The sequence below is a fragment of the Salmo salar genome, chromosome ssa19 (genome assembly GCF_905237065.1).
Source record: "Salmo salar chromosome ssa19, Ssal_v3.1, whole genome shotgun sequence".
Taxonomy (NCBI): domain Eukaryota; kingdom Metazoa; phylum Chordata; class Actinopteri; order Salmoniformes; family Salmonidae; genus Salmo; species Salmo salar.
This window is the reverse complement of record NC_059460.1, coordinates 31,911,585-31,934,493: the sequence shown is the minus strand read 5'-3', so window position 1 is coordinate 31,934,493 and position 22,909 is coordinate 31,911,585. Positions and strand designations below refer to the sequence as shown.

Below are 22,909 nucleotides of genomic sequence, written 5' to 3'. Positions count from 1 at the left end.
CTCTGATTTGCAATCCAAAGGGTCCCAGCTACAACATGCATAGTCGTTTTGTTAGATAAAATCCTTCTTTATAACCCAAAAAGTAAGTTTAATTGGCGCCATCGAGTTGAGTAATCCACTCGTTCAACATGCAGAGGAAGGAATCCAAAAAGCTATCGCTAAACTTTGTTTCAACAAGTCAAAATATGTTTCCATTTAATCCTCAGGTACCCTAAAATGTAATTAAATTATAATATTTTATAGGGAAAGAAGTATGTTCAATAGAAAAGCAAAATTAGCAGGTGCACGTCCTCTTCGCTGAGCGCGCACAGACTGATTTCCAACTCTGACTCCCAGTACCGAAACTCAAAATTCTTACTCGTTTGGAAAGAAACAAGCCTGAAACCTTGAACAAATTCTGTTGACATCTAGTGGAAGCCATAGGAATTGCAATCTGGGAGCTGGATTTGGATATGACCCTATACGTTCCATTGGAAGAGCATGGTCTCTCAAAAGAATAACATTCTGGTTGTTTTTTCTTTGGATTTTCTCCTACCATATCTATTGTGTTATAGTCTCATACATTATTTTAACATTTCTACAAACTTCAAAGTGTTTTCTATCCAATGGTACCAATTATATGCATATGCTGGCTTCTTTGGGCACATCAGTCAGACAGGAAGTGGAGAAAAATAGACCCTAGCCTTTAAACAGCTTATAAGCAGACCTTCAAAAAAACGCATTTACCATAGTGAATGAACAAATAAACAAAAACAGCACATAAAATTCTGACGTGTTGTGTTTGAGATTAAATAACATCAAAAGATCTTAAAATATAGTGCAGAGTTTATTTAGTTTTCCAAAACAAAGTGAAATCTTAGACAGGGGTAATGAGAGTTATATGACTATTTTCCAGACAATTTCACATCTAGTGTTTAGGGCAGTTGTTTCTTTCTTCACTGAATATCTGTTTACAATGCATTTGCCATTTGACACTAAAGAAAAGAGGTGTCGTGTGTTAGTTGTTGGCGATGTAGATAGTCTTGTATCTCTCGATGAGGTCAATGTCCCTCTCCAGCTGCTTCATCTCCAGCTCCAGACGCTCCTTGCGGTACTTCTTAGGGGTGGTGTCCGTGACAACAGAGAGTCCCTGGTACTGATGGTGCAGCTCCCCCCAGTTCATCTTCAAGCCCTGGACAGAGGATGATCCATCAATCACACAGGCTAAGAGATGAGCTTTCCATTATTGCTCAGGAACAATGAATTATCAATGAGCCTGTGTATGTCAGCGTAATATTTATTCTCGGTAATACTAATTACCCCACCAAAGACAGCTTAAAAAAAGTATAGTTGGTCATAAGAGACTTTATATGGGCAAATAAAACTCATAGAATAAAAAGGAATGTTTCACATCTTCCTAAGTTAGAGGGTGGTTTTAAGTGTCTATTTTCTAAGGATAAAGCTAAGAACATTATCAACTTCATAGTTAAGAACGCTATAACAATATGGAAGAAAATGAAACGTATTCTACAATAACCAATATCACTTCCTAAAAACACAACCCTATGGAACAATCCTTGGATAGCTTTTCAGAATTCACAGATAAATTGGTCCACATGGAAAACTAAAGGCATAAATGACATGGTAATATGAAAATACATTTATTTCCATGACAGAATTAAAAAGCAATTTTGGACTGACCAATGTAGATATTTTCAAATACATGCAACTTCAAAGTTTCATACCAAGAAATTTCGTTTTGAAATCTTTTGGACATCTGAGCAATCTTGAGGGAACCCTATTCGAGTTAGAAAAGGATATTCATATGATAGGTAAGATATATAAAATCTTGCAGAGAGCCTATCCAACTGACAATCTCTTAGAAAAAAAGATAAACTACTGGAACTGTAACGGTTGTCGTATGGAGTAGACCAAGGCGCAGCGGGTTGAGTGCTCATATTTACTTAGAGACACGTAACAGAAACAAGAAAACGAATGAACGACAAACAGTCTTGCAGGCTACACACAGCAATGCAAAAACAACTTCCCACAAAAGACAGGTGAAAAAAGGGCTATCTAAGTATGACTCCCAATCAGCAACAACGATGTACAGCTGTTCCTGATTGAGAGCCATACCAGGCCAACAAAGAAATACACAACATAGAAAAACCATAGAAATACAAAACATAGAACAATACCCAAAAACCCGGAACACATAAAACAAACACCCCTCTTACATAAATACATATCCCAACAAACCCTGAACCACATAAAACAAACACCCCCTGCCACGTCCTGACCAAACTACAATAACAAATAACCCCTTTACTAGTCAGGATGTGTGTAACGCTTTCGTTTGGAGAAGTAGCGGAGTCAGGCGCAGGACACAGGGATAAGTGCAAACAAACGTGTTTACTCAAATACCACAATCAAAATTCTCCCACAGCAAAATAACAGGGTTGGGAGAAACACCTCCAACAACCACCAAACATGAACAATCACAGACAAGACAAAAAGGGAAGCCAGTGGGTTAAATAAGGAACATAATCAGGGAATTGAAAACAGACGCGCTCCTTGACGCGTGGCTCCAGCAGCGCGCCGACACCAGCCTCGGGGACGACCCGGAGGACGGGGCGCAGGATGATCCGGGCGGAAGTGGTGAAACTCCTGGATTAACGATGGGTCCAGGATGTCCTCCGCCGGTACCCAGCATCGCTCCTCCGGGCTGTACCCCTCCCACTCCACGAGGTACTGAAGGCCCCTCGCCCGACGTCTGGAGTCCATAATGGCTCGTACTGTGTACACCGGGGCCCCCTCGATGTCCAGAGGGGGCGGAGGAACCTCCAGCACCTCAGGCTGCTGGAGCGGACCTGCCACCCCCGGCCTGAGGAGAGACACATGGAACGAGGGGTTAATATGATAATCAGGGGGGAGTTGTAACCTATAACAAACCTCGTTCAGTCTCCTCAGGACTTTGAATGGCCCCACAAACCGCGGACCCAGCTTCCGGCAGGGCAGGTGAAGGGGCAGGTTTCGGGTCGAGAGCCAGACCCGATCCCCCGGTGCATAAACCGGGGCCTCACTGCGGTGGCTGTCGGCACTGGCTCATTGTAGTCGTACATGGGCAGCGTTCCATGTCTCCTCCGAGTGCCGAAACCATTCATCCACCGCAGGAGCCTCGATCTGGCTCTGATGCCATGGTGCCAGGACCGGCTAATAACCCAGCACACACTGAAAAGGGGTAAGATTAGTAGAATAGTGGCAGAGGGAGTTTTGGGCCATCTCCTCCCAGGGGATAAACGACGCCCACTCCCCCAGCCGGTCCTGGCAATAGGACCGCAGAAACCTACCCACCTCTTGGTTGACTCTTTTCATCTGTCCGTTGCTCTAGGGGTGGAAACCTGAGGCTGACCGAGACCCCCAGGCGTTCCATAAACGCCCTCCAGACTCTAGACGTAAATTGGGGACCCCGATCAGACACTATGTCCTCAGGCACCCCGTAGTGCCGGAATACATGGGTGAACAGGGCCTCAGCAGTTTGTAGAGCCGTAGGGAGACCGGGCAAAGGAAGGAGACGGCAGGACTTAGAAAACCGATCCACAACGACCAGGATCATGGTGTTACCCCGTGACGGGGGAAGATCCGTCACGAACTCCACCGATAGGTGTGTCCACGGTCGTTGCGGAACGGGAAGGGGTTGTAATTTCCCTCTGGGCAGATGTCTAGGTCTTGCACTGTGCGCATACCGAACAGGAGGAGACATAAACCCTCACGTCCTTAGCTAATGTGGGCCACCAGTACTTCCCTGCAAGGCAGCGCACCGTCCGACCGATACCAGGATGACCAGAGGAGGGTGATGTGTGGGCCCAACAGATCAAACGATCGCGGACATCAAACGGAACGTACACGCGCCCAACGGGACACTGGGGGGAGTGGGTTCTGCACGTGACGCCCGTTCGATGTCCGTGTCCACCTCCCATACCACCGGTGCCACCAGGCAAGAAGCTGGAATTATGGGAGTGGGCTCCGTGGACCGCTCCTCTGTATCATACAGCCGGGACAGTGCGTATGCCTTCACGTTCTGGGAACCTGGTTTGTAGGAGAGGGTGAAAACAAAGCGTGTGAAAAACATGGCCCAACTTGCCTGGCGAGGGTTCAGTCTCCTCGCTGCCCAAATGCACTCCAGACTTCGGTGATCAGTCCAAATGAGGAAAGGGTGTCTAGCCCCCTCAAGCCAATGTCTCCACGCCTTCAGAGCCCCGACAACAGCCAACAACTCCCTATCTCCCACATCATAGTTTCACTCCGCCGGACTGAGCCTCTTCGAAAAGAAAGCACAGGGCGGAGTTTTCGTGGCTTACCCGAGCGCTGAGATAGCACAGCCCCTATTCCAGCCCCTATTCCAGCCTCGGACGCGTCCACCTCAACTATGAACGCTAAGGAGGGATCAGGATGCGCTAGCACTGGAGCCGTGGTAAACAGAGCCTTCAGGTGACCAAAAGCCCTGTCCGCCTCAGCCGACCACTGCAGTCGCACCGTTCCCCCCTTAAGCAAGGAGGTAATGGGAGCCGCCACCTGCCCAAAACCCCGGATAAACCTCCGGTAGTAGTTGGCAAACCCTAAAAACCGCTGCACCTCCTTTACCGTGGTTGGAGTCGGCCAATTATGCATGGCTGAAATGCGGTCATTCTCCATCTCCACCCCTGATGCGGAAAAACGGTACCCTAGGAAGGAGATGGACTGTTGAAAGAACAGACATTTCTCCGCTTTGATGTAAAGGTCATGCTCCAACAGTTGACCAAGCACCATGCGTACAAGGGACACATGCTCGGCGCGGGTAGTGGAGTATATTAGAATGTCATCTATATACACCACTACACCCCGCCCGTGCAGGTCCCTGAAGATCTCATCCACAAAGGATTGGAAGACGGATGGAGCATTCATTACCCCATACGGCATGACGAGGTACTCATAGTGCCCAGAAGTGGTGCTAAATGCCGTCTTCCACTCATCCCCTCCCCGGATACGCACCAGGTTGTACGCACTCCTGAGGTCCAATTTTGTGAAGAAGCGCGCCCTGTGCAATGACTGTCATACTAGTGATGAGAGGCAGCGGGTAACTGTATTTTACCGTAATCTGGTTCAAACCTCAATAGTCAATGCACGGGCGTAAACCTCCATCCTTCTTCTTCACAAAAAAGAAACTCGAGGAGACAGGTGAAGTAGAGGGCCGAATGTATCCTTGTCCCAGAGATTCGGTGACATATGTCTCCATAGCCACCGTCTCCTCCTGTGACAGAGGATACATGTGACTCCTGGGAAGTGCAGCGCCCACCCGGAGATTTATCGTACAATCCCCCGGTCGATGGGGTGGTAATTGAGTCGCCTTCTTTTTACAGAAGGCGATTGCCAAATCGGCATATTCGGGGGGAATGTGCATGGTGGAAACCTGGTTTGGACTTTCCACTGTAGTGGCACCTAAGGAAACACCTACACACCTCCCTGAACTCTGACAGGACCATCCCTTGAGAGCCCTCTGTTGCCACGAAATAGTAGGATCATGAGAAGCTGGGGGATGGAACTAACGGACCCCGATCCGGACGTCCGCGGGAGGCCAACAGGTTATCCAGCCGGATAGATAAGTCCACCAGCTGGTCCAGGTTGAGGGTGGTGTCCCTGCAGGCTAGCTCCCTACGAACGTCCTCTCGCAAACTACACCTGTCGTGGTCGATCAGGGCCCGCTCATTCCATCCCGCGCCCACCGCCAAAGTTCTAAAGTCCAGCGCAAACTCCTGAGCGCTCCTCATCCCGTCTTAAATGAAACAAGCGCTCCCCCGCCGCTCTCCCTTCAGGTGGATGATCAAATACTACCCGAAAGTGGCGGGAGAAGTCCTCGTAGTCATCCAGAGTCGGGCCTTCCCTTCCCCAGATGGGGTTGGCCCACTCCAGGGCTTTACCAGTCAGACAGGAGATGAGGGCGCTCACTCTCTCGCGTCCCGAAGGGGCCGGCTGGACAGCTGCCAGGTAGAGCTCCAGCTGGAGTAGGAACCCCTGGCACAAAACAAAACGAACAGGGAAACAGATCGGTGTGACTAGTAAGACGGTGACGTCGACCTCCGAACGCCGCCCGAACAAGGAGAGGGGCCGACTTCGGCGAAAGTCGTGATAGGAACCAAGACTTAAATAACTGATAATAGTACAAGATGGAGGAAATGTTGGAACATAACAAACAAAATGACAGTTAACCTCTCTAGGGTAGGTGGCACCAAATCGTCCCACCTACGTAACAGCCAGTGTAATCCCGTGGCGCGTTATTCAAATACCTCAAAAATGCAAAAACTTAAATTTTTCAAACATATGACTATTTTACACCATTTTAAAGACAAGACTCTCATTAATCTAACCACACTGTCCGATTTCAAAAAGGCTTTACAACGAAAGCAAAACATTAGATTATGTCAGCAGAGTACCAAGCCAGAAATAATCAGACACCCATTTTTCAAGCTAGCATATAATGTCACATAAACCCAAACCACAGCTAAATGCAGCACTAACCTTTGATGATCTTCATCAGATGACAACCCTAGGACATTATGTTATACAATACATGCATGTTTTGTTCAATCAAGTTCATATTTATATCAAAAACCAGCTTTTTACATTAGCATGTGACTAGCATGTGACTAGCATTCCCACCGAACACTGCCGGTGAATTTACTAAATTACTCACGATAAACGTTCACAAAAAGCATAACAATTATTTTAAGAATTATAGATACAGAACTCCTCTATGCACTCGATATGTCCGATTTTAAAATAGCTTTTCGGTGAAAGCACATTTTGCAATATTCTCAGTAGATAGCCCGGCATCACAGGGCAAGCTATTTAGACACCCAGCAAATGTAGCACTCACCAAAGTCAGATTTACTATAAGAAAAATGTTATTACCTTTGCTGTCTTCGTCAGAATGCACTCCCAGGACTTCTACTTCAATAACAAATGTTGGTATGGTTCAAAATAATCCATAGTTATATCCAAACAGCGGCGTTTTGTTCGTGCGTTCAAGACACTATCCGAAAGGGTAAATAAGGGTGACGAGCATGGCGCAATTCGTGACAAAAAAATTCTAAATATTCCATTACCGTACTTCGAAGCATGTCAACCGCTGTTTAAAATCAATTTTTATGCAATTTTTCTCATAAAAAAGCGATAATATTCCGACCGGGAATCTGCGTTTAGGTAAACAGACGAAAGAAAATAAAGCATTCGGTCGACTCGGGCACGCGCCTAAGCCCATAGTACTCTGATCGGCCACTTGCCAAAAGCGATAATGTGTTTCAGCCAGAGGCTGCCTCGATATCGTTCAGCTTTTTCCCGGGCTCTGCGAGCCTATGGGAGCCGTAGGAAGTGTCACGTTAGAGCAAAGATCCTCAGTCTTCAATAAAAAGAGCCAAGATGAAACACAACTTCTCAGACAGGCCACTTCCTGCATGGAATCTTCTCAGGTTTTGGCCTGCCATTTGAGTTCTGTTATACTCACAGACACCATTCAAACAGTTTTAGAAACTTTAGGGTGTTTTCTATCCAAAGCCAATAATTATATGCATATTCTAGTTACTGGGCAGGAGTAGTAACCAGATTAAATCGGGTACGTTTTTTATCCGGCCGTGTCAATACTGCCCCCTAGCCCTAACAGGTTAACAGAAATGTACGCTTAATCCAGTAGAAACTAATGTAAGGTATATAATTTATTACACAAGACAAAATTCACAACTTCTGCTGCACAACGGCAGAGTCATGTCTTAAGTATAAAACTAACAATGGCTCAATAATACATGCCTTTTCGAAAAGTTATGGGTGGTGTTAGAAAGTTCGCTGTCAGAAGTATTACAATGTACAATTACTTTTAATCCATCTGTCTGCATATTTCAAGACAAGGCATATGAGGGTGCAGTGAGATACCTGTATACTTAACTGGAAATCAACCAATCCTCGTTAACACAAATTACTACATGGAACTCTATTCCACATCAAGTAACTGACGCAAGCAGTAAAATTTGATTTCAAAAACAGATTAAAAAACACCTTATGGAACAGCGGGGACTGTGAAGCAACACAAACATTGGCACACACACACACACACACACACACACACACACACACACACACACACACACACACACACACACACACACACACACACACACACACACACACACACACGATAACATACACACTATACATACACATGGATTTAGTACTGTAGATATGTTGTAGTGGTGGAGTTGGGGCCTGAGGGCATACAGTGTGTTGTGAAATCTGTGAATGTATTGTAATGTTTTTAAAATTGTATAAACTGCCTTAATTTTGCTGGACCCCAGGAAGAATGGGGATCCATAATAAATACAAATACAAATTATTTATTATCCAAATGTTGAAAGTGAGTGGGCGATGGAGGAAACAAAATGGTGCAGTTTGAGGCCATGGAGATGGGGGTGTGAGTAGTTGGGTCTGGGCTGGGGTGATGTTGTGGCTGTTTGTATGCATCTGTATGTTGTCGTTTGTATGTGTATGTTTTGTATTATAATTATTTTTTAATCATAAATAAAATATATATATTTTTTTTATTGTAATGCCCTTCCGTGTTCCAAAAATTAACAGACACAAATCTTACCCCTTCTCTCACACCATTCATTCAATTTGAATGTATGCTGGTGCTTTGTAAGCCTATTCATCATTTGATACATTGTTCAAATATTGAATCTTATCTAAATGACTAATCAACTAAAACACATACATGAATGTAATGAAACTTTATGAATAATTCTAGGTCAGATTCTATTGGCTTGGTTCTAAGGACCTAAGTGGTTTACCTGTAGGATGTTGTTTCGCTCATCCTCAGAGAGCTGTTTCATGGTGCCCTGTCTCATGTGTTCCTTGACAAAGCTGTCATACTCATCCTGAGCCCTCCTCACCTCCTCAGTGCGATGCTGCAAGTACTCAGGGATCTTTCCAAAGTCCTAGGGAGGGAATGGGAAAATAGTTATGTTGAGCTCCTCTTCAGTTCAGTTCAAATAGTTTGAGTGTCTTTGTGCAATAAGCATATAAGTATCTTTCTTTGAATAGCAATCAAAATATTGGACAAATTCACTATCTGCTTGACAGACAAAGCAAAATCAGTATTTGCATATGTAATGATAAGTTCACCTTTTTCTTGATGTACTTTGGGAGTAGTCCTGAATTTTCCAGGAGCTGTTTGTCTCCAGTTTTAGTGTCGGCATAGATAGGCTGTGGCTTTTTTGGCACTGCCATGATGTTCTCAAAGGCGTTTGTCTTTACAAAGTCCTTTTGGGTGTGAATGCCCATAAGTGGGTTGTCCGCTTTGGCAGGTATTTGTGGTTTTTTGAAAGTCTCATCATCCAAATATGAAAATGGTTGCTCTAAGGGTATAACAACATAGACACAGAGTTAGGAAATGACCTCCAAACAAAGTGATATTGAGATGTAATCTCATCCTATTGCTTACTTTCAGGAAGTTTGGGTTCCTTGGAGTGCTTGAGCAGATATTTCTCTGGAGAGGGCAAGTCTACTTTTACTGGTCCCATAGTCTTGTTGGTAGCCTTATTCAGCATTTTCTCATGCTTAACTTGTGCCCTAAACGTTGACACATACCTTGACAATGGAATAAAAAAGACAAGATTGATAGATTATTACAGAACATGGCATGAGTCAGAAACCATGTGCAGTCTTTTTCATTGTGCAGGTTGTGGCAGCAAAGTATCTCCATACATTCCTAATACACAGAAACATAGACTAAATAAATATATGTGGCTAGCTGGGTACAGTAAAAATGCCATCGGCTGAGTGCGGTGCAAATAAATTTAGCTAGCTACAATGTAGCCTACATACAGTTACGTTGTTAGCTAGCTACGTTAGCTAGCTATAGGCAGTTCAGTCAGCCATACCTTGGTGGTTTCTCTATTTTAACCTCCTCCCTTGGAATAAGGTTGTAAATACTTTCTGTTGGATACATAGTGGTCGACATATTTCTGGAATATGCACCTTTTTTTTGAAGCAAATAATAGCTAGCTAGTCAACTGTAGCTGGCTCTACATTCGAATTTCTGGAATGTTTTGTTTGACAAGTTCCCTGGGCAACAGTTGCTGGGCAACTGTCGCGGAATGACTGCGACATCAGCATCAACGTGCTTCAATCTTAGGGCTGTCTACGCCGATGTCAGAGCACTCCCGTTTTAGCGTGGCAGAGCGCAGAATAACTGACCCTCAAGACGCATCGAATATGGCCGGTGTCATTAAACGTCGGTAAAAAAACGTCATTAAATTGTTGCCAGCAGCACGGTTACAGTCTCCAACGCTCTGGATAACATGAAAAACCCCTAACCAGCTCTGCTTGGGCGAGCAAAATGGTCAGAGTGAGGTATTCTCTCATTTTTTTCTGGAAGTTACTAGCAAGCTAGCTAACTTTAGACAGTTAGCTCGGGTGCTTGACTGCCGTTGTGAGCCTAGAACGCTCGGATCAACCCTACTCGTCCAGTGTGCGCTCAGAGCGAAACGCTCTGAATTTACGAACGCCCAGAGCGCACTCTGAGTGCCCTGCTACTACATTGTAATGCCCCTGAAATGGCGAATAGAAGACACTATCACAGTGTAATATCTTTGTTACTCCCATTCATATATAGGCATTGTTAGTGATTGATTACTACATTGTATCTTCATTTAATAAGTGAAATAGGATGGTGCATCGAAAATAGAAACAAGTGGCCTGTCTAATCGTAGAGCAATCTGCAGTTTGTCTGTTTTGTTTTGCCTTATTTTACATGTAGTATGGTAATCGCGAAATTACATTTGTCCATTTACTTTGCTGTACAATATGTCGACGTTCAACAAGCCAATGTGGCTGAATTTGGACCAGCAGCTATTTCTCTATTACAAGAATGGCTAGCTATGGTACTGTAAAATATTATCCAGGTAGGCTATAACATTTAAATAAAATAATTATCGACTGATGCATGTGTCAGATCAGGGGCGAAAATCTGATATCAACTTTGGAGGGGACAATTACATTACATTTTCTCAAGAGCAATTCCTGAGGGGGACACCAAAAGTAGTGCTGTAACACATAGCCTACGTTTAATATGGTAAATGTATATTGAGGAACCAAAGAAATAAGGTGTTTGCCGTACTCCTAACTACCGGTACCCAAAACTACACAACTAATCACAACAGCAATACCATTGCCTTTAACAAATCTTAGTTCAGTCACCAGTTTAAGTTGAGAGTGGGGGTATCCATGGCGTTTTCCAATTATGTTCCTATTTTACAAGTAAAAAAAATTGAGAACCTTTCATAATGTTGCCAAACAAAGACTCAACAAACTTACCTGAGACTCCCTGTCTCTGCCAGTCTGTCCCTGCATATCTGTTCCCAACTCTGCTTTCTGTGTGCCATCTGTTGCCTGCTCTGCCTAATGACATCATTGTGAAACATTTCCATTAGAATTTCATTTCTTTCTTATGAACATTTTATCAACTAGTCTTTGAGATATTAGGCTGCTAGGGTTCTTACTTTGCGTTTTGGTGTACTGAAAAATACTCTGATGTCTGTCTTTTTTCTGCCATTTTTCTGCCATTTTTCTACCTGGTTGGCTACACACACACAGTATGTAGGTTATTTACAGTAGGAGATGGGCTGCTATCATCTTATCTTCTATCATTCTATATGGGCTTCGATCTAAAAGGTAGCTAGCAAATGTGAAACGGATTGCAGTGACAAGAGTTGACAGCTGTATGAGTTCACCATTTACACAACATATGCTGCAACCTTTTGCAATTTTAATCGTTTGTTTCATATTGGCTGGCTTCTAACAATAGCTGAATTTGCAAAGCTAGCGAGCACCAATTCAGTGGTGTTTGCTATAATCTTTGCTACCCGGGTTAAATAAAGGTGAAATAAAATATATAAATAAAAGTTCCCTTGCGACAATTTAGCTTTTGCAACGAGACCATTAAATATATTTAAAACAATGGTAGAAGAGAGTGTAGTTCTGTTCAGTTTATCGCTAACCTTATCACAGGGACTTTGAAGCACTAACTTACATGCATGCTGATCTTGGAATAAATTGACGATAGCAAAGATTCCATCTTTGACGACGCCACATAAATGGAATAGGTACTAGCTAGCTTAATAGTTAATATTTGCGCGCTAGCTCTGCATATTCAGCTAGTATGTGTGCGCGATTGACTGGATTAACCTCACGTCAGTTACGTGCATTGAGTGCCTTTCAGACAGTAGATACAACCTCTACGTTACCTCGCAAGCTAAGGAACTGGCAGTGGATCAAACCATTGTGAGGCAAAGGGTGGGGGGGGGTCGCAATCTTTTGAAACTTAAAAACGAGCTATTAAGTGTCTATAATCAGCACAATTGCTTTCATTGCGTATTATTAATATTATTTAAATTACATAGTTATGTTTCAGTGATATATTGGGGGGGACAAATCATATTTTTCCCAGGATGGGGGGGGTCGTGTCCCCCCCGTCCCCCCCGGGATTTCCGCCCCTGTGTCAGATTAAATCAGAGAGCAAGCTCTCTTGATGACAGAGAATGGTTGCTGTAGCTAGCTAAGGTTAGCTAGATACAGTATGTCAACGAAATTTAGTTGTTGAAGAATATAACTTATAAATACCTCGTGAGCTTAGTTCAACTGTCGTACCCCATCAAAACCCAACATATAAGCTTGTTTTACTTCAATGTTTGTAAACAAAGTAAATATTAACGAACACTGTATAACTTCAAAACATGGTTAAAATGTCAGCCCCATCCCTCAGCGTTTTAGGAAAACAAACAGTGGTGAAGAGAAGGCTTTGTTATTGTTTCAACTGCTGATTGCCTCTTTTAATAGAATCGTATTTTAGAAGACAGAAATTGAAGTATGCAGATAACCTATGGGGTCTATTCATACTGGTCAAGTAGCTAATGTAGCTAGCTACATTAAGGATAGATGTTAATTATTTGATGTCATTACCCTGCAGAACCAATCTGATCTTATGTCTTACAGATCTGACATAACTACCTCAAAATGCTTCCAGTATCCTACTGTCAAAGGGTGAAAATTTATATAGTGATGGGAGTGTTGAACAACACACAGCAGCTTGCTCAAAAAGCTGCGAGATGGTGGACAAGCACAAGCTCTTGCTCAATATCTAGATCATGGCTATCTACTGTACCCCAGATAGGGGACCAAAACATCCTGCTAATGCGTCGGGCTGGAGCAGGAAAAACCTCAGTGGGGCGTGATGTCACTCACAGACTGGGAGTGCCTGTCATTGACGTGGATGACCATGTCCTGGAAGTGACATGGAAGGTGCCGTGGCTGACAAGCTGTCAGAGGTGAACATTTCCTGGAAGAAGAGGGGCAGGCTGTGTGCAAATTCTCCACTGCTGGCAGTGTCATCTCCATAACTGGATCCAACCCACTCCACTCTGGGGCTATGCAGCACCTCAAACGCACTGGACTGGTAGTGTATCTAGATGTAGCCACCAATGACATCATACAGAGGCTTTCCATGATGAAGATGAACAGGAATGTGGGCCAGGAGGCTGGGATACCAGAACTCTGATTCAGAGACCACTGTGTCAACCAGGAGTTTTAAACTGTTGGGGATAGGGGGCAGTATTTGCATGGCCGGATAAAAAAACGTACCCGATTTAATCTGGTTACTACTCCTGCCCAATAACTAGAATATGCATATAATTAGTAGATTTGGATAGAAAACACTCTAACGTTTCTAAAACTGTTTGAATGGTGTCTGTGAGTATAACAGAACTCATATGGCAGTCAAAACCCTGAGACAAATCCTAACAGGAAGTGGAAATCTGATGTGTGGAATCACTTCAAGCCTTTGCCATTGAAACACACAGGGACTTATTAATCATTTAGCACTTCCTAAGGCTTCCACTAGATGTCAACAGTCTTTACAAAGTGGTTTGAGTCTTCTATGGTAGAAACTGACCCAAAGAGAGGCTTGGGAAGTTGGTCACAGGGGGAGGGCCATTACTACTATGACGTGGGCACCCATGGGAATCCTTTTGTTCCGAAACGTTTAGTAAGACAATGCAATCGTCCGCCTTGAATATTATTGAAGCTCTGGTTGAAAAAGCCCCTAAAGATTTATGTTATACAACGTTTGACATGTTTGAACGAACGTAAATATATATTTTTTGCACATTCGTGACGACAAGTCCCGCGCGCTTCAGTACATTATGAGTAGCCTTCGGAACGCGCTAACAAGAAGGAACCATTGGGACATAAATTATTAACTTTTTCGAACAAAACTACATTTCTTGTGGACCTGGGATTCCTGGAAGTGCCTTCTGATGAATATAATCAAAGGTAAGGGAATATTTACAATAGTATATTTGATTTTAGATGGTTATAAGATGGCACTAACCTGTATCGCCTAGCCTATTTTTCTGAGCATACCACGTCGTTTATTGCAAAGTGTGATTTCCCAGTAAAGTTATTTTTAAATCTGGCAATGCGGTTGCATTCACGAGATGTTAATCTATAATTCTTTGAATGACAATATTACATTTTAGCAATGTTTTCGAAAAGTAATTTTGTAAATTGTAGCGCTGGTTCACCGGAAGCATTTGAGGGAAAATATTTTCTGAACGTCACGCGCCGATGTAAAATGCTGTTTTTATATATAAATATGAACTTTATCGAACAAAAAATGCATGTATTGTGTAACATGATGTCCTAGGAGTGTCATCTGATGAAGATTGTCAAAGGTTAGTGCTGCATTTAGCTGTGTTTTGGGTATTTGTGATGCATCTAGTTGCTTTGAAAATGGCAGTGTGATTTTTTTGGCAGGGTACTCTCCTAACATAATCTAATGTTTTGCTTTTGCTGTAAAGCCTTTTTGAAATCAGACAACGTGGTTCGATTCAGGAGAGGTGTATCTATAAAATGGTGTAAAATAGTCATATGTTTGAGAAATTGAAGTTATAGCATTTATGAGGTTTTGTATTTCGCGCGACGCGATTCCACTGGCTGTTGAATAGGGTGGGACGCAAGCTCACGTTCCCAGACAGGTTAACCTCTCTGGGCAAGGCGGGACGAAATCGTCCCACCTACGCAACAGCCAGTTGAATCCTGTGGCGCGATTTTCAAAACCTTTGAAATGCTATTACTTCAATTTCTCAAACATATGACTATTTTACAGCTATTTAACTTCTTGGGGCTATGTGGGACGCTAGCGTGCCACCCGTGGTGCACCCTATCAACAGCAGGTGCATTTCAAGAGCGGCAAATTTGAAACCAAATAAATGTCAAAATTCAAATTTTTCAAACATACAACTATCTTACACCCTTTGAAAGATAAACATCTCCTTAATCTAACCACGTTGTCCGATTTCAAAAAGGTTTTACGGCGAAAGCATAAAGTTAGATTATGTTAGGAGAGTACATTGACAATAGCTGTGTGTAATGTTTTGTCAATTCAAAGACAGGGTCACCAAAACCATAAAACCTGCTAAAATGATGCACTAACCTTTTACAATCTCCATCAGATGACACTCCTAGGACATTATGTTAGACAATGCATGCATTTTTAGTTCTATCAAGTTCATATTTATATCCAAAAACAGCGTTTTACTATGGCATTGATGTTGAGGAAATCGTTTCCCTCCAATAACCGGCAGTCAAGTCAGCACCACAAATTAAATAATTAAAATTAGAAAACATTGGTAAAATATTATATTGTCATTAAAAGAATTATAGATTTACATCTCTTGAACGCAATCAACTTGCCAGATTTAAAAATAACCTTACTGGGAAATCACACTTTGCAATAATCTGAGCACTGCGCCCAGAAAAATATGCTTTGCTATACAGACAAACGGCCATGTTGGAGAGATCTAAAATCGAAAATACTATGTAAATAATCCATTACCTTTGATTCTCTTCATCAGATGTCACTTCCCGGAATCCCAGGTCCATAACGAATGTAGTTTTGTTCAAAAAAGCTCATCATTTATATCCAAAAAGATCCGTGTTGTTAGCACATGATCTAAGCCAGCCGGACTTCTCGTCATGAACGAGGGGAAAAAATATATTTACGTTCGTTCAAACATGTCAAACGTTGTATAGCATAAATCATTAGTGCCTTTTTTAACCAGAACATGAATAATATTCAAGGTGGACGAATGCATTCTCTTTTATAACGTATTGGAACGAGGGTACCCAACATGAACTCGCGCGCCAGAGTCTAATCGGCCATCACCGTTCCATGGCTCTTGTTCGGTCAGATCTCACAGTAAAAGACTCAAAACACTTTGTAAAGGCTGGTGACATCTAGTGGAAGCAATAGGAAGTGCCAAAACATTAATCAACCCCTGTGTGTTTCAATGGCATAGGCTTAAAGGTAATTCAACACATCAGGTATCCACTTCCTGTCAGAAAATGTCTCAGGGTTTTGCCTGCCAAATGAGTTCTGTTATACTCACAGACACCATTCAAACAGTTTTAGAAACTTTAGGATGTTTTCTATCCATATATAATAAGTATATGCATATTCTAGTTACTGGGTAGGATTAGTAACCAGATTAAATCGGGTACGTTTTTTTATCCAGCCGTGAAAATACTGCCCCCTAGCCCCAACAGGTTAAAGACAAGACTCTCGTTAATCTAACCACACTGTCCGATTTCAAAAAGGCTTTACAACGAAAGCAAAACATTAGATTATGTCAGCAGAGTACCAAGCCAGAAATAATCAGACACCCATTTTTCAAGCTAGCATATAATGTCACAAAAACCCAGAAGACAGCTAAATGCAGCACTAACCTTTGATGATCTTCATCAGATGACACACCTAGGACATTATGTTATACAATACATGCATGTTTTGTTCAATCAAGTTCATATTTATATCAAAAACCAGCTTTTTACATTAGCATGTGACGTTCAGAACTAGCATACCCCCCGCAAACTTCCAGGGAATTCGCTAACAATTTACTAAATTACTCACGATAAACGTTCACAAAAAGCATAACAATTATTTTAAGAATTATAGATACAGAACTCCTCTATGCACTCGATATGTCCGATTTTAAAATAGCTTTTTTGGTGAAAGCACATTTTGCAATATTCTAAGTACATAGCCCAGGCATCACGGGCTAGCTATTTAGACACCCGGCAAGTTTAGAACTCACCAATATCAGATTTACTATTATAAAAGTTTGATTACCTTTTGTTGTCTTTGTCAGAATGCACTCCCAGGACTGCTACTTCAATAACAAATGTTGGTTTGGTCCAAAATAATCCATCGTTATATCCGAATAGCGGCGTTTTGTTCGTGCGTCCCAGACACTATCTGAAATGGTAAATCAGGGTCGTGCGCATGGCGCAATTCGTGACAAAAAAAAATCTAAATATTCCATTACCGTACTTCGAAGCATGTCAACCGCTGTTTAAAATCCATTTTTATGCCATTTTTCTGGTAAAAAAGCGATAATATTCCGACCGGGAATGTCCATTTAGCTAAACAGAGGAAAGAAAACACAGCTTTCGGTCGACGCGGGCACGAGCCTGAGTCTCACAGTACTGTAACCAGCCACTACCCAAACGCGCTACTTTGTTTCAGCCAGAGCCTGCAAAGCCAAGATTCAGCTTTTTGCCGCCTTCTGAGAACCTATGGCAGCCGTAGGAAGTGTCACGGGACAGCTAAGATCCTCACTCTTCAATAAACAGAGACAAGAAGAACGACACCTTGTCAGACAGGCCACTTCCTGCATGAAATCTTCTCAGGTTTTTGCCTGCCATATGAGTTCTGTTATACTCACAGACACCATTCAAACAGTTTTAGAAACTTTAGGGTGTTTTCTATCCAAAGCCAATAATTATATGCATATTCTAGTTACTGGGCAGGAGTAGTAACCAGATTAAATCGGGTACGTTTTTTATCCAGCCGTGTCAATACTGCCCCCTAGCCCCAACAGGTTAACGGATTATCTAGTGATCCAAAATACTTCAGTGAATTTATTGTTGAGGGTTGAGCTCCTGATGGTTGACTATACGTTCCCCAAAAAGGCTTTCCGAAGCTCGACGCACAGGAATGGCTGAGACTAGCAGATATGCCCTATCCTGACTGAGCCATCCTTGAAAATTGCTATACACCCCATGGATATCCCTGGTACAGATCTCAGAAGAATGGTGTTCAGATCTTACGGGGTTAACTTTGCCAGCAAGACCATTGCACCAGTGAAACCTCGTTCATAACCAGTTTTTGCAGGAGCTCTTCCACTGCCCCACTGCTTCATTCAAAGACCTGGTAGTTCTCCCACAAATGTGCAACTACCTCATCGTTGTGGTAGCATCCGGTGACACCGACAGTGCAGTGCTGAGTGGGTTTGGCAGCCTGAATGACCTGGACTGTCAGAGTAACGGCTTGCTAGTGTTCTTCCCAGAGGAAGGAGTGAGTGAGATCAAGAAGCTACAGATGACAGGCTACAAAGAGGGCAACGCTAGGGCTGTCAGTGTCCTATCAGACTTCTGTGAGAGGGCCATTAAGACAATATATTGAGATTTAGGTGTAACAGGACACTTGGCTGTGTAGTATTGCACTGTCATCAGTACCTCTAACCATCACCCGGGCAGGGCTGATACCACAGGTGAGGTCATGCGGTAAGATGACATGTTAGTACTTGTGTTATTACAGCTCAGAAAATGAGCTTGATATATGAACTGTAAAGTTATCATTTTTTATTTCTGTTATAGGGGACTACAAACCCATATAATATTCAGCGGTGGGGAAGAATACATTCCAAATTAACATTAATTAATTAAATATAGGCTAAACAATGAATAATTGTTTGATTTAATTCAGGGCAATTCCACGATAACAATGATGCTGAGACACAGATTTCACTTTAAAAGTATGTCAAACAAAAATATTTATTACAAAGTTAAATAAACCATACAACTCTATGCACAATGACTACTTTTGTCACGTCCTGACCAGTATAAAGGTTATTTGTTATGGTAGTTTGGTCAGGACGTGGCAGAGGGTATTTGTTTTATGTGGTTCGGGGGGTGGTTTTGTAGAAAGGTATTTGATTAATGTATTCCGGGGTTTTTGGGGAAGGTTCTATGTTAATGTATTTCTATGTTTAGTCTAGTTAGTTGTATTTCTATGTTTAGGTTAATGGGGGTTGGACTCTCAATTGGAGGCAGGTGCTTTCTCGTTGCCTCTGATTGAGAGTCCTATATATGGGTAATTGTTTGGTTTAGTGTTTGTGGGAGATTGTTTCTTGTTTTGCGTATGTAAGCCTGACAAGACTGTTGTGTTGATCGTTAGTTCTTCGTTGTTTGTTATTTTGGTGTTCACTTTAGTTTAAAATAAATCAAGATGAGCATCCACATTCCTGCTGCGTTTTGGTCCTCCATTCCCGACGACAACCGTGACAGAATCTCCCACCACAAATGGACCAAGCAGCAGAGTAAGGAGCAAGGGGATTTCGAGATGGATTGGTGGAAGAAATGGACCTGGGAGGAAGTTCTGGACGGGGCTGGACCTTGGCACCAGGCTGGGGAATACCGTCGCCCACGGGAGGAAATTAAGGCAGCCAAGGCGGAGAGGCGGAAGTACGAGACCTTGTACGCGCCGATAAAGCACGAGAGGCATCCCCAATAATTTTTTTGGGGGGGGCACACGGGTAGTTTGGCTGGGCCAAGGGTGAGCCCTAAGCCAGCTACCCATGCTTATAGGAAGGGTCGTATGGAGTGGAGAGCGCCGTGTTTTGCTGAAGTGCGCACAATCTCGCCCATACGCACGCACAGTCCAGTGCGAGTTATTCCAGCCCCTCGCAGATGCCGTGCTAGAGTAGGCATCCAGCCTGGTAGGGGGATGCCTGCGCAGCGCGTCCGGTCGCCGGTACGCCTCCTAGGACCAGGCTACCCTACTCCCGCTCTACGCACGGCAACCATCACGCCCCTGCACAGCCCAGTTCGCCCTGTACTAGCACCCCGCTCGTACAGGGCTGCTAGTTCCATCCAGCCAGGACGGGTTGTGCAGGAGGTGCATTCAAGACCGCCTGTGCGCCTTCCTGGCCCAGTTTTTCCAGTTCCTACCTCTCGTGCTGACCCGGAAGTTCGAACCCCTAGTCTGGCACGTCCAGTACCAGCACCACGCATCAAGCTTCCAGTGAGTCAACCCAGTCCGACTCAGCCTGTTCCCGCTCCCCGCACTAGCCCTGAGGTGCGTGTCCCCAGTCTAGCACGTCCAGTACCAGCACCACGCACCAGGCTTCCAGTGCGTCAACCCAGTCCGACTCAGCCTGTTCCCGCTCCCCGCACTAGCCCTGAGGTGCGTGTCCCCAGTCTAGCACGTCCAGTATAGCACCACGCATCAGGCTTCCAGTGCGTCAGCCCAGCCTCGAGAGTTCGGCAATAGTGTGCAGTCCAGAGTATCCGGCAACAGTGTGCAGTCCAGAGTATCCGGCAACAGTGTGCAGTCCAGAGTATCCGGCAACAGTGTGCAGTCCAGAGTATCCGGCACCAGTGTCTAGTCCGGAACCGAGGGGGTCTGCCTGCGACCCGGAACCGAGGGGGTCTGCCTGCGACCCGGAACCGAGGGGGTCGGCCTGCGACCCGGAACCGAGGGGGTCGGCCTGCGACCCGGAACCGAGGGGGTCGGCCTGTGACCCGGAACCAAGGGAGTCTAGCAGCAACCCGGAACTGAGTAAGCCTGACGATTTGGAACAAAAAATGATTAACTATGTATTTAATGAGTCTGCCTACAGTGTGGAAAGGAAGAGGTCTGCCTACGATCCGGAACAAGGGGAGTCTGCCTACGGCCCGAAACTAATCAAGTCTGTCTGCATTCGGGAGGACAGTAGGCCGGAGCCTGAACCACCTCCTATATAGGTGGGTTGGGGAGGGGGGGTGTAGCACAAGTGCCGTCGGTGACGGCAGCCACCCTCCCTTCCCTCCCTTTAGTTTAGGGGGATTTTTTTTTTTATATATTTTTTTATTTATGAGGTGCATCTGGGGTCTGCACCTTTAGGGGGGGGTACTGTCACGTCCTGACCAGTATAAAGGTTATTTGTTATAGTAGTTTGGTCAGGACGTGGCAGAGGGTATTTGTTTTATGTGGTTCGGGGTGGTGGTTTTGTAGAAGGGTATTTGATTTATGTATTCCGGGGTTTTTGGGCACTGTTCTGTTAATGTATTTCTATGTTTAGTCTAGTTAGTTGTATTTCTATGTTTAGGTTAATGGGGGTTGGACTCTCAATTGGAGGCAGGTGCTTTCTCGTTGCCTCTGATTGGGAGTCCTATATATGGGTAATTGTTTGGTTTAGTGTTTGTGGGAGATTGTTTCTTGTTTTGCGTATGTAAGCCTGACAAGACTGTTGTGTTGATCGTTAGTTCTTCGTTGTTTGTTATTTTGGTGTTCACTTTAGTTTAAAATAAATCAAGATGAGCATCCACATTCCTGCTACGTTTTGGTCCTCCATTCCCGACGACAACCGTGACAACTTTTAACAATTTCTACTGACAATTTTACAAAACACATTTAAAATGTACCTTCGTTTTTTTATGTGACCACGTTTTCCAAGTTAAATATCTACTCTGAATTCAGATTCAAAGATGTCTGCAGAAATAATGGGGTGTCAGGTATGATTATGACACCTTGAATTTGAAATAATCTATTTGGGTTATTTAATGGCAGTAAGTGAAGTGTATTTGTGTTTGTATTTCTTATGGATCACCATTAGCTGCTGCCAAGGGGTCCAGCAAAATTAAGGCAGTTATACAATTTTAAAAACATTACAATACATTCACACCAGATTTCACAACACATTAAGTGTGTGCCCTCAGGCTCCTACTCTACTACCACGTTTATACAAAATCCATGTTTACGTGTGAGTATAGTGCATATGTTATTGTGTGTGTGAATGCATGTGCCTATGTTGGTGTTGCTTAACAGTTTATGCTGTTCCATAAGGTTTATTTGTATATATATATATTTTTAAATCTAATTTTACTGCTTGCATGAGTTACTCAAATCAAATTTATTTGTCACATACACATTGTTAGCAGGTGTTAATGCAAGTGTAGTGAAATGCTTGTGCTTCTAGTTCTGACCATGCAGTAATATCTAACAAGTAATCTACCAATTCCACAACAACCGCCTTGTACACACAAGTGTAAAGGAATGAATACGAATATGTACATAAAAATATATAAATGAGTGATGGCCGAACGGCGTAGGCAAGATGTAATAAATGGTATGGAGTACAGTATATGCATATGAGATGAGTATTGTAGGGTATGAAAACATATAAAGCGGCATTGTTTAAGTTGGCTAGTGATACATTACATCAGGATGGCATAGAGTACAGTATATACATATGAGATGAGTAATGTAGGTTATGAAAACATAAAGTGGCATTGTTTAAAGTGGCTAGTGATACATCTAATGCATCAAGATGGCAAGATGCAGTAGATGGTATAGCGTACAGTATATACATATGAGATGAATAATGTAGATTATGTAAGCATTATCTAATTTAAATAATATAAAGTGGCAAGTGATAAATTGATTACATCAATTTTCCCATTATTAAAGTGGCTTGAGTTGAGTCAGTATGTTGGCAGCAGCCACTCAATGTTAGTGATGGCTGTTTAACAGTCTGATGGCCTTGAGATAGAAGCTGTTTTTCAGTCTCTCGGTCCCAGCTTTGATGCACCTGTACTGACCTGGCTCGGGAGGTTGCTGTCCTTGATGATCTTTTTGGCCTTCCTGTGACATCGGGTGGTGTAGGTGTCCTGGAGGGCAGGTAGTTTGCACCCGGTGATGCGTTGTGCAGACCTCACTACCCTCTGGAGAGCCTTCCGGTTATGGGAG

General features: G+C 43.4%; 1 protein-coding gene across 1 annotated transcript; it reads right to left on the bottom strand.

Annotated features, from left to right (window-relative positions):
- Window positions 1–810: 810 nt before the first annotated feature.
- enkur (enkurin, TRPC channel interacting protein) lies at window positions 811–10,155 on the bottom strand. The gene is given in 5 exon segments (NM_001141496.1): window positions 811–1,171; window positions 8,853–8,999; window positions 9,187–9,419; window positions 9,506–9,651; window positions 9,945–10,155. Coding segments are annotated over 5 exon segments (780 nt in total). The 5' UTR covers window positions 10,025–10,155; the 3' UTR covers window positions 811–997.
- Window positions 10,156–22,909: the final 12,754 nt, after the last annotated feature.